The sequence below is a fragment of the Pipra filicauda genome, unplaced genomic scaffold, assembly GCF_003945595.2.
Source record: "Pipra filicauda isolate LSUMZ 115617 unplaced genomic scaffold, ASM394559v2 scaffold12_size5214236_pilon, whole genome shotgun sequence".
In the NCBI taxonomy this organism is placed as follows: domain Eukaryota; kingdom Metazoa; phylum Chordata; class Aves; order Passeriformes; family Pipridae; genus Pipra; species Pipra filicauda.
The window spans coordinates 3,287,725-3,300,393 of record NW_024103763.1 but is presented as its reverse complement, the minus strand read 5'-3'; the positions used below and the strand labels follow the sequence as shown (position 1 = coordinate 3,300,393).

At 39.2% G+C, this 12,669-nt stretch overlaps 1 protein-coding gene across 2 annotated transcripts in view; it reads right to left on the bottom strand.

Moving 5' to 3' along the window:
• PHKA2 (phosphorylase kinase regulatory subunit alpha 2) overlaps positions 1 to 12,669 on the bottom strand; it is a 47,046-nt gene that overhangs the window by 17,242 nt on the left and 17,135 nt on the right. For both annotated transcript variants that reach the window (XM_027738229.2, XM_039378019.1), the window contains exons 13-21: positions 12,207 to 12,285; positions 10,679 to 10,813; positions 8,598 to 8,707; positions 5,539 to 5,683; positions 5,001 to 5,079; positions 3,367 to 3,530; positions 2,529 to 2,702; positions 1,391 to 1,479; positions 237 to 370 (exon numbers count right to left, since the gene is read on the bottom strand). In XM_027738229.2, the coding sequence (XP_027594030.1) occupies positions 237 to 370; positions 1,391 to 1,479; positions 2,529 to 2,702; positions 3,367 to 3,530; positions 5,001 to 5,079; positions 5,539 to 5,683; positions 8,598 to 8,707; positions 10,679 to 10,813; positions 12,207 to 12,285 (1,109 nt within the window). The remainder of the gene's footprint in view (positions 1 to 236; positions 371 to 1,390; positions 1,480 to 2,528; positions 2,703 to 3,366; positions 3,531 to 5,000; positions 5,080 to 5,538; positions 5,684 to 8,597; positions 8,708 to 10,678; positions 10,814 to 12,206; positions 12,286 to 12,669) is intronic.

The window sequence follows — 12,669 nt, the reverse complement described above, 5'->3', positions numbered from 1 at the left end:
TTGTGAGCCCTGGGGCCTGTAACCATATGCTAATCAACTCTAAAATTTACACAAGTATTCTTTTGTATCCAGATAATTTATGTAATCAAGCTAACTGAAAATATGCTTGTTAAAGCACAAAATATTTTAATTCTCCCCTCAAAACACAACCCTGAACAGTGAAAAGCTTTTGCACAGGAATAATCATAGTTGCGACCAAATTTAAAGATGCTTAAGTTCATAGTCAGACAACTCACTTTAGTATATGCAAGATATATAAGATGTCTGCTTGATCATGGAGTGTTGGACATTCCTTCAGCTGATCAACAAGCTTCCTGCAATCCAAATCACCATGAGCATCTTTAGGTAAGTGCAAGACATTTTCACGGTCCTGATAACAAAGAAGGATGAAAAATAAACACGTGATCTTGAAAAACATAGTCAATCAAATTCAAACAGTAACTTCCCATTAAAAAATTACAACAGACTTGAAACAAAACTCTGCACTTGAAATACAGACACGTTACATAAGTCTTGCAGGGCTACTAATTGGGAGACTAATCCCAAGAAACACAACACCCAGAATGGAACCTTGCCTCTTTTTTTGACAAAATAAGCCAAATTATTTGCATGCTTTTAATCTCATTTTATGTTACTTGTAAAGAGAAAAGCAGAGAGATACTATCTTTTTTTTCAGTTGAAATAATTTAGACCTTTTTTAGTTCTATCTTGAACCTGTATATACGTGGTGCTTTACGGATGCAGATATTGCCGTCGTGATGAAACTAAAATGTTAACTAATCAGATGATGCAACCCTGTGGGCAGTTCTCTGATGAAAAGTTTTGTTTAACAAGCTATTCAGCAATTTATATGGTCCTAAAAAACCATTAGACAAACAGAGCTTTTTGCAGAGCAGAATCCTTTAGAAGGCTGGATACAATCTCCTTTAGCCATTCTCAGCAGCTGGTTACCATATACCAAGACAAAAAAAGAGCCGAGCACAACTCCATCTTCATGCCTTGAGGTGGGATTTGGCTGGTGCCTTAAGGACATTACTGTAAGTAGCATTTCTTGGAGAACATCTCTAAAGGCTTTGAACATCCTGTCCTTTCCTTTGTGTTCAGCTAGAACTAAAGATGATTACTTAACCTTGGGCTTCTAAAAATAAGCAGCTATTATATTATTTCTGTTCTGCACATGCAGTTAAAAACTTCCCACTTGATAAAGTCTATTGGACTAAAAAACCTTCATCCAGCCAAAAAAATAAATTCCAAAATAAGGGAGTGCCTTAGACAGAATGGCTTGTAAAGGAAAACGAGAACTGGCATAGGGTTTGGATGCAAAACACAAGGAAAGGCTATAGCATTGAGTCCTAAAACCTCAAGCAGCATAAAAATTCCCACAGCTTACCTTTATCTGAAAGAAATGGGGATTATCAACAAGATTCAGAGATTTTCGGTGTGTGTTCAGAACTTTAGTGGGAAGAGACATTGGCACAGCTGGAAAGTGAAGCCACCAGAACAAAAAGAAAAAAAAAAGTCTGTTTCAATAACACAAAAATCAAAAACACCTACATGAAGCAGCTATACCAGGTAAAAATATATGTGAAAAAACCTGAAATATACAGAGGCAATGCTTCTAAGATGCTGTGCATGGAGCTCTGAGAAAAGCTCTTCCTGTATCTCCTTGTGAGCTTGTTCCAAGATCAGCATGTCAAAGGCTCAGGTGCTACATGCTCAACTCAGAAATCCTGGCCTGACCCTGCTAAGTGTTTTAAACATTTTAACAGGAATAAAGTAGAAAAGATGGGCCAACTGGTAAGATATCAGAATAAAAATTATAATGCTAAATGCATGCTAATGCTCTGTTAACTTCATATGCTGAATTCAATAGAGGATATGGTGTTGTGGCACATGAAAGATGGGAGAAAAGACTAACAAAAAAGCTTGAAAGTTATTAATTTACAATGAAGTTAAGGGGAGTCTTCCCTTGATCAGGGCATTGAATACTACATATCTACCTACAAAACAATGCATAGGTTGGAGTCTTTTTGCAAATTCAGTCAAAGCATTATTTTGGTGTATATTCTCCAATCACTCTAGAAGAAATGTAGCATAATTAGAAATACTGTACTCCCTCTCTACTCCATTTGTTCTTACAGATTCAGAAAGCACATGCACATATTTATGTTTTTCTTGCATTGAAACATTCCATTTCACCACAGCTTTATTAAAATAAAAAAATAGATTTTGTCTGTCTTTGTATAAATAAAGACAAAAACTGACTGAAATTATATTCAACTGAGAAGTTGGAGCAGTTTCCATAACATCAACTTTGATTAAATGTTTTATTTCATAGCAGGTTTTCTACGTATACAGCATGACCTGGGATACTGTGGGAACACAACAGCAACAGCTCAAAGTCATTGTTCTCTATGCAAAAAGAACTAGTTGTATGAGTATGTTAAAAGGCATAATTTTGAAATGCTCGAACTTACCCCTTGTAGCACCCAAAACAGTTTTTCTAGTATTATAATAGGGAGAAATACCTGGAACCTCCAAGCCCTTTGTCTTGGCCATTATTGACAGTATCTCTTCTGTGGAATGGTTTGCACTGAACACTGGTGGTTGATTGGCTGTCTTTGAAGTTGGAGGCAGGTATGACTTCAGTGCCGTACTCTGCAGGACATCATTTATATACTGATCCAGCTCATCCTGGCTATCTAGTGTAACAGACATAAAAGAAAAGGTTTATTAAAGGTAAAATCCTAATTTATCAGCGCTTTCTTATTCAAACACACCACTATTTTTGCTTATATAGAAAGGCACTCAAAAAATGCAAGAATATCATAAGCAAGAGCTTTTTAAGCCAAATAAATTGGAAAGAAAAGAAAAAATAATCAGTTTTTGGCACTTTGAAAACAAAGTGTTTGAAAACAATGAGATTAAGAAGTTGGTTTTCCTTTGGAAGAATCAATTTTCTTGCTGGAAGTCTAGTTGGCACAGTTGGACTTTTTGATCTTAAATGTCTTTTCCAGCCTGTATGATTCTAAGAATCTATCATCTCTTCCACACAAGCTCTTGTCTATGACTCCTCACAGTCTCTTCCTCCCTCCAGCCTCTTCCACACCTCCCCCTCTGCCAGCTCTTCAGGCTTAGGTTTACTGTAGCAGTTACCAGTCAATACCATACTACGAACGTAGGAAGAACACACAGGAATTCATCCCCCAAATAAGTCATGCAGGTCCTAACTGTCCTCAGAAGAGTGCATGAGAAACCCAAATCACTATCAGCTGTGCACAGAATAGATTCTGCACTGTAGGTAAACCTAGAGTCTGCTGATAGAACTTGACAGAGAAAATATATGAAGTGAAAAAACGCTACTACCTTTTTCACAGAAATCTGCTGGATAGTCCCCATATTCACTGTCAGGACTATTACAGTCTTCATTACGGTCATCAAACAATTTTACGTCACAGTCTGGATCCAGGAAGCTCAGATATGTATGAAAAGATGTGGTAAGAAATTCTGATAGCTTGCCTATCTTCACCCTGCAAACAGGAACACATGCCAAGGAGCATAAACATCCACCCTTTTAATACCAATTAATGTTCACTGAGCTTTCAGCAACTCCTCCAAAATTTATCAGACCTACTGTTGAATCCACCTTTGGTAACTACAAAGCAGCAGATACTGATACTGAAAAAAAAATAGGCAAAACAAGAGTTGCAGATCCAGCTGGGTACTTACTGCTCTAGCTACTAATTGAACTTTAACTCCGTTACGGTGACACCTACTGGCCTAACTCGAAGCTAATTTACAGGGTGCTCTATATTTCTACAAAGACCCTAAACAAAGACCTAAACTCTAAGGATAATCCATGAGAAACTGGGGCTGGGAAGTCCCACAAACGGCATTATCTTTTCACAGAACTGCAGTGCTGCTAAAACACAAATTACATCTGTGCTGGTTTGGGCTGGGGCAGAGTTAATTATCTTCAGACTTACTAGTATGGGGCTATGCTTTGGATTTGTGCTGGAAACAGTGTTGTGAACACTGGGATGTATCAGTTACTGCCCAGCAGTGCTTACACAGCATCACAGTCTTTTCTCCTTCTCACCTCACCCCACCAGCACAGGCTGGGGGTGCTCAAGGAGTTGGGAGGGGACACAGCTGGGACAGCTGACCCCTGCTGACCAAAGGGACATTCCATACCATAGGGTGTCATGCTCAGCATACAGAGCCAAGGGAAGATGGAGGAAGGGGAGAATGACTGGTGATACGGGGTTTGTCTTCCCAAGTCACAGCTACATTTGATGGAGCCTGGCTTTCCTGGAGATGGCTGAACACCTGCCTGCCCATGGGAAGTGGCGAATAAATTTCCTGGTTTGCTTTGCTTGCATGTGTGGCTCTTGCTTTACCCATTAAACTGTCTTTATCTCAACCCAAGTTTTCTCACTTTTACTCCTCCAGTTCTCTCCCCGATCCCACTAAGGGGAGAATGGGTGAACAGCCGTGTGGGGCACAGTTGTTGACTGGAGTTAAACCATGACAACATTTGATTGTCAAAGGAAGATACTGATTGAGAGAGGGTATGTAAGAAGAGAATAGGGAGGTACTGTGGCATTATATGTTATATGTAGATGAATAGAACACATAAGCTTACTAGTACTAAATGCAATTTATGTTTAAATCATGTCCAATAACTGTGAAAATAATTTACATCTTAATAACAGAAGCCCAGCCAAGACCAAGACCTTTTATTTCCACAGGTTTGGCATTTATTTTCCTTATCCACTGATAGCTTTCAGAGATGGTACACCCTTTGGGAGACAATTCTTTTCCACTGCATCTGAGGTCCAGCTACCATCTGATTGCCATATAACAATTAAAGCTGAAACCTCCTTCTCTGCAGAGTTCTAGTACAAGGTCTGTGCACTATGACAAGTTCAAAACTGACACTTTTATAGGATTTAATTTAAAAAATCATGGAGATAATAATTTGGGGGTTCTGACATTACCTTGCACCTCCAAAATAACCATCCTCTAATTTTCTTATTGTGGCAAGAACTGCTGGATGAATGTCAGTACCATCATCAACTAAAAAAGAATAATGGAAGAGTTGAAGCTAACCAACACATTCTTAAACTACCATGTCCAAACAAAGTGAATTACTGGGTGTTCTCTAAAACCCAAATCAGACAAATTTAAAACAGAATCCAAAACTGATATCAATACTAGCTTATTCAAAAATCCCAAACAAACATGCAAACAAAACACAACCCTTAGACAAGTTCTAAAGACAAAAATCAACCCATTCAAGACAAGTTCCAAAGGGATTTCTATGAAACTTCTTTAGACAGAAATACTATGGAGATGCAAGGATATAAAGGGGGGTAAAACTAAAATGAAATATTACCATGTCATCCAAATTCAGCATGGAAAAAATGAAACTGTACTTCTGAAGTTAGAAGTCATGCCACCTGTCTCCTCTCAAACTGATGTCCATCCTATTCCCCTGCAGTAATATACTCTGTTTGAGACAGAGAAAATTTTTACCAAGCATTGTGTGAGTGATGGGAAACGTCAGGGTTGGTCTCCCTGTCATCCTCCAACAAGAAGTGAGGTAAGCCAGCTCTGTCTTGAGCATCTCCACAATCATCTGATTGTCTAAAGCCAGATAGAAGTGATGCTGGTCAGCAAACTAAAGAAGAGAAAAACATGGCATAGAAGCAGTTGTCAGTGCTTTTCTTATTTTTTTCTACTTCCCCTCTTAAATCAGTCACAAAAGCCATACGAGTTACTCCTGACCACAACACAAATGGCATGAAAAAGAAATCCATGCTTGTGCAAGGGTCCATTTTTCTACACTTGTAGACTGACCACCAAAGTGAGCCACACAAACAAAAAGTAGGCAATCACACCCATGAAGCAGAATCTTCCCAATGCAGAATTATACTATCCTATGATCTGGAAGATGGGAGTACTCTAAACATGGAAGAAAAAGTTAACAATAGCAACAAAAACAATAAATAGGCTTAAGGGCACACTGGGGACTGGGAGCCAGTAACTGGATGTCTCTTGGGAACAATCTGAAAGTCAAGCAGAATACAGAAAAGCTGGCAGTTACTGTGGGAAAAAGGTACATTAAATGTACAATGGCAAAGTATGCTGTTGCCACTTACAGCAGAAAGCCAAGAACCACAGTAAGAGACTAATATGGCTTCTTCAGGAGCTGGAAACAAAAAGCTGGACAAATAATGGCAAGTGTGTCAAAGCAGCCACAACAAAAGTTAAGGAAGCCCATAAGCCTTGGGGAGGGGTAAACATGTAAAGAGCATGTAAATTCAGGCTGGCAAAGTCCAGAGAAATTACTTCATAGAAAGAATTAAGAACTACCCAAAACAATCCTTGAGCCACTCGCAATTAGCTTTGGTAATTCAGGTAATTCAGGAAGAACAGGAAATCCAGAGAGAAGAATACACACTGCCTGTCTTTAAAAACGAAGAGCCATTTTAAAAGTCAGGCCAATTCCAGTGCCTGAAAGCATAGGAAAGCAAAGCCAATTTGAGACAGCCAAGATAATTACAAAATGATAAAGCAATGTAGCCAAAAACCAATCTCAGCAAATTAGTCCAATTTCCTTCTTTGGAGCAATCAGATGGTAGCTATAAGAAAATGGCTGACATCTCTCAACTTTTGCAAATTTTCACACTACTGAGCTGAAGAAAAAACGTCCGAGAAGGCAGAACTACTTTTAAAATTGTTCTCAGAAGATATTTCTTAACTGTTTTTTCAGAATGACAGTGTATCTGAATGGAGTCAGCCTTTGCCCCACACCTAATCAATATTTTCACTAGAAAAGAGAATGAAATACAAACGACAAAACCACATAATTTGTGGACACTTGTCAAGATCAATAAGAGGATTTAACTGCTGGCCATAGGAAAGTGACATTAAACATTAACTCCATCCACCTCAAAAAAAAATCTCAGGGGGAATGTCTGGCTACAAAGTACAGTGGAAAATGTTATGGAGGTTTTAGTCAAACACAGAATAAGCAGGAACTGTCACTGTGTTGCTAATGTAAAGATAAATGCAATTTTGGAATATACTAATAAGTACGTCCATACTTGATACATGGCAAGACTTCAGCTGGAATATTGGGTCCTACTTACAAAGTAAGATGTCAATGAAGAGGTATTTTGAAAAAAAACATGTCTCTAAGGAATTTTTCCCTTAACTGCAAAAGTGAAAATTGATTTAGGGGAGTAACACAGCAAATAACATGCTATAAAGCTGCTTGTGATCAAGTGATGTGGGGAAGAATGAGAAGGGAGCTACATTTTTTTGCAGTAAATCTGATGTTGTTTGGGCATTATGAAGCACTACAGAAGCATTCTACAGAGTCCACTGACTGTCTTCCACTAGAGTTTAAAGAATACATTAGTCAAATCTGTTTTAGAACAAGCAGCAGTCACTAGCATTGAGGCCATGTTGCTGAGAATTCAGCTGCGCTGGGCAGGACACGTCTCCAGGATGAAGGACCACCGCCTCCCTAAGATCTTGCTTTACGGTGAACTTGCCTCCGGCTGCCGCAAGAGAGGAGCCCTGAAGAAAAGATACAAGGACTCCCTGAAACAACATCTCAGCCTCGGCCACATTGATTTCATAACTGGTTTACTCTGGCCGCAAACCAGGAGGCCTGGAGACACACCATCTATAACGCTGCCATTTCCTTTGAGAACACACGCAGGATCACTCTTGAGGAGAAAAGACAACGCAGAAAGAATCGTATCCTGCTGAATACACCACCTAAGGAGTCTTTCTGCTGTGCCTTTTGCAATCGGATATGTCTATCTCGTATTGGCCTCATAAGTCACCAGCGTGCCTGTAACAAACGTGGATAGAGCCTTCCTAAATCTTCGTTCGCGAAGCCTGGTCATGATGATGATGATGGAGTCAAACATCTACTCAGAAGGGTGGAAACATTCTTTATCCTGCTCCAGTTGTACATGCTTGGAGCAGGTGACTGGTCTCCTAGTACCAGCTGCTAGAATAACTCTACTGGAATAAGTGTATTTCATTAAATGTAAAAATAAGAGCCACTGATTCTGTGAGGATCCAAACTTCCAGCTACACTGAAAAAATGCACTAAAGTGAAAACAAAGAGAGAACATCCCTTTCTCAGCACTATTGACCCTTTCAAAAATATAATGAAAAGATTACATCTTCATCACTTGGGGGTTAGAGTACTTGGCACCCTTAAGTGGTGCTAAATTTTTCATTAAAGAAATATTAAGGGATGTATTTCTGCAGAAACTATTTCATTACCTAGAACATTGGTTTCGGCAGAGATCAGTAACAACTTTGTACTATTGATTTTCTGTGTTCTCAGAAGCCAAAGAAGCCAAACTCTGTAGGACAGAAGAGAGATTTATCAGCAGTTCTACCATGCTGATTATCCATCACTCTTAAAAACCCTGCAAAGCAAAGCACATCTGCTGCATCAGCCCTATTCTACCTAAAGTACAGTGACAGCACACAAAAGCGAAGTGCTTCACTAATGATTTGCCATTAAATAAGGAGTGATTTTCCTGCCAGCTTTACATGCTTACCTGTGGGGTAAAAGCAAATATTTGATTTCTTATCACATACAGTTTGGAGGTGCCTAACACACCAATGTGTCGGTGTGGCCGTCCACTTAATTTCATCTTCTTATTCCGACCTGTGAAGAAAAGAGAAAGAAAAAAGGTCTCAGCTAGAATTTGCTGTGTGGTTTTCCAAAATAACCATTTCAGACAGCAAAATCTACTTCACTAATATCAGCAAGGCAGAAGAAACGTAACAGAGTGAGATGCTACACACTGGTCGGTTTTGTAGCAACCACCCATAAAACAGCCAGAGGCCTTCAAAGGCCTGATTAAAAATTTAAATTTTGGCTCCAATGACCATGGAATTGGGTCTTATAATTACAGTCATTGCCCAGCACCTAAAGCTTCCCCATCAAGGACAGGAGGTGTAAGATTACAAAAACCAGGCCATCAACATACCACAGAAATTGCAGTGCTTTCACTATAGAACCTTAAAAATTCTTGCCTAAAGAAGGCTAAATCAACATGCAAAGTACATCCAAATACAAACACAGATTTTCATCAGGCTAATAAGCTCCACTTTTCCCGGTAGAGCTTATTAGCAAATGATCTGCACTACAACCTTTGCACCAGCAGCCAGGAGCTGACTTGAATCTGTCTGACAAGGAATATGAGCCAAACAATCCTGTGCCTGAAAAAATACCACTGTGAACATTCCCAGAGAAGTCACTGTTAAAAACAATGTATCAGTGTGCCACATCATCCTACTCACAATCCCCCATTAGTGAAAGAAAGCTATTATGAATCATAATGAAATAAATATAAGCTTCAGCAAAGCCCTGCAGTGTTTCATTTTTTTTAAAGACCTTTGTGATAAAAGAGACAGATTCTTTCCCAAAAGCAGCATATACAATTTCCTTTCTCTGTGTAAAGGGCATACTTTTTGAAACTTATTTGAAGGCCCCGTTACTTTGGATGCTTCCAAAATAAGCTTTGTATTAAATGAAAAAAACCAACACCCACAAACCAAAAACTACCACAACAACAAAAAGATGTTCATCTAATGAGCAGCTTCTTACTTCTCCCTCAGCATTATCTGTAATCAAATTGCCATGGAAACATGCTTCAGGCTGATAAAGAAGCACGATAGTGCTCCCCTTGTCCACACTGTAAAGGAATCTACCAGTGCTGATTCACTCCACCTCAGTTTTACTTTGTAGTAACATCCACAGTTTTGAGTCATGAGTTCTGGCATGCCTGAAGAAGTAAAACTAAATTCAATTAGGAATACATGTAACAGGTTTTGCAGCATGACCCAAATAATTCCAGCAAGGATTATCAAGTAACAGCTATCAAAATATTTTCAACAACTAGACCCAGTTGGAGTTTTGGGGCTTTTATTTAATTCGGCTCTCAGGCTCTGAGGAAAACAGGACTTGAGGACCACTGCTGAGGAACTGGAATGTACTTTCAGTCCCAAGCTTAGAAAAACTCTAAAGGCTTCTGGGTTTGCAACTGAGACAGAGAGCTTCAGCAGCTCAACTCAGCTCAGGGTTGGAAGGAGCTTTAGCAAGAACTTGACAGCCCAAAGATGCTCTGATAGCAGCAGCATGGTTTCCCTGATTTGGAGCAGAAAACTTCCCAGGCTGCCTGCTGGGAGTAATGGCAATAACACTGCCCATTTTCCAGACTTAAAACAGAAATACTCTGACTTCTGAAAGGAGAAACACTTGATTTTTTTTTCTGTATTTTTCCAGGCATTTTTAATAAAGCCAGTTTCTCTGTTGAAGTAGTTTCTGGAGGGCAAAAGAAGAGTCAGTTCTTGCCTAACTCCGAGGGTATGGGGAAACTGGTACTTTCACCACTGTTTCTAATGAGGCAATTTTTTCTCCAGTTTGAGTCCCTTATTTAAGACAGAAGTTCTAAGTTTGTTAAGCTTCTTTGCACAAACGCATTTTTTTTAGATCAGAGAAATTGATTTAAATAAAAGAAATTAAATTAAAGAAATTGAGACAGTGTGCAGCAAGAAAAACAAAAAACAAAACATGACCCTTAAAATAAGACTTTGCACAGCAGTAGAGAAGCTCCCATGTTCCAATACTAACCCAGCATGGTGTAGAGGTTACTCAGGATGCGAGCTGGCTGCACTCTGAGAGGATGGATATCAGCAATGCTCTGGACATTGATTCCACGGTCTTGCAAGAGGTTCTTAATATGATTAGATTCTGCTAAAACAGTTACTGCATAACAGAAAACAAAAACACTACTAAGAAACAACGTTCTACCCTTTTTAGTTGACTATCTCTACTGTCACCTCTCAAGTAATGCATTTCGTTAACTAAAAAGGCCCAAAGACCTCACGTCTTTCTTAATTTATGAGCCTGTGAGAACACAAGGGATTGCAAGAGGGCGACAGACAGATTTTGATTTTCTGCTTCTTAATATTTCTTGCTACTCCTGTCCACTTTGGACCACATGGTAATTCAAGTTGGAAGGGTCCTCGTGAGGTCTCTACTCAAACCTCCTGCTCAAAGCAGGATCAGACCTGCTGAGGTTACAGCAGATTCTTTGAGACTTTATCAGTTTCTTCTTATTTCTTTCAGTTCCACCAGTTTGGATCATGCAGTAGCTTTTAGCAGATAAGGCTTTTACCCCATAGAACAAGAGGAAACACAACTTGAAAATCTTTGTGGTTTTAACACAGCACAATGTAACAATACAGCCAAATCCCTGGGGAACAGGTGCTGTTACTTGTATAGCAATAAATGTTACAAAGGACATAAAATGGCAGAGGTAAGGAGAAAAAAAAATCCCCAAATCAGTGGAATTTACAATCCAGACCCTGAATCCATCTCTTGTCCCGCTTGACATTTCGCCCATGATAGGTGGCTTATTGGTTTGGGACTAATAATTCAGTATTGTTCCTTGTATTGTAAATAATTGCCAAAGAATGCTAAAAATAATCCAGCACTTCTATTTCTACTGGAAATTGAGCACTTCAAAATAACAAAATGCTACTGCCATGAGATACCAACAAGGGATAAACAAGCACCAGCCCAGGTCACAGTATCATTGATAAATGCTGCTCCTGATAAACAAGCTGGTTGCTCTTTCAGAGCAGTACAAGCCCTTGAAAAGTTTTAAAGACCTGATCAGTTGGTGTTTGCCCTCATCTTAATTTTCTGGTTTTGTCTGTTCCTGCACTAACTGAAGAAGCCACTTCCTGCAGCAGCCAAAAGCCAGCCCTAAGTCTGGCTGCCTCACCCCTGTGGTCAGGGATTCTCCCCACCCAGTGCTCTCCAGTTGCTCTGGGAAAGGGGCTGCACAGAAACCTAATTAAACTGATCCATGTCCAGTCAGTCCTGCTTTTTCTTTTCTAGAATGCATCAAGTTTCTCCTTTTCTCTATAAGATTAAGTTTTCCACTCTCCAGTCCCTGACGACTTAAAATTTTAGCAAGTTTTTTTTTTAAAGAAGTGTGTTAAACCCCTTTCTCTGTCTACAGTTTCATTAAAGCATCTGTGTCCCAAGTAAAAATCCACTTATTTTTAACATATCTTTCTTCTCTCCTGTATTTAGGGACTTTGTCACCACACAATTCAATTCACCCAGAATGCTGAAAAAACTCCTTCACCTTGTACCACAACATCAGGTTTAAATCCAGTGGAAAATCTCCTGTTTAAGGGATCAATTTCACCTGCAGCAAGAAATCCCTAGAATAAATGCAAAAGATAAAAGAAAGGAAACAAACAGATTTTAAATAAAAGGCTTCTGATATCTAGAATAAATCTTAACCATTTTTTGAAGTATTTTTTCAGTACAGCAGGACTTCAGGCCTGGTTTATCTACCCTTGCCACCAAGTAGTACATTAAATAAGAACAAGGGATGCACAATTTTTTGGAACAACAAGAAAATGGTTCTGACACAATCTGCATATTCAGATTTCCTATTTTAGAGTTGCAGCAACTGACAACATAATTTAGCCAGACCAGTGATTTTCTTTGTAGCTCCACAGAGATATTCTGTGGTTCCTCCAACTAGTCTGCCTAATACGGGACAACTCAGTAGACACATAATGCCACAGAGTAAGGCATAG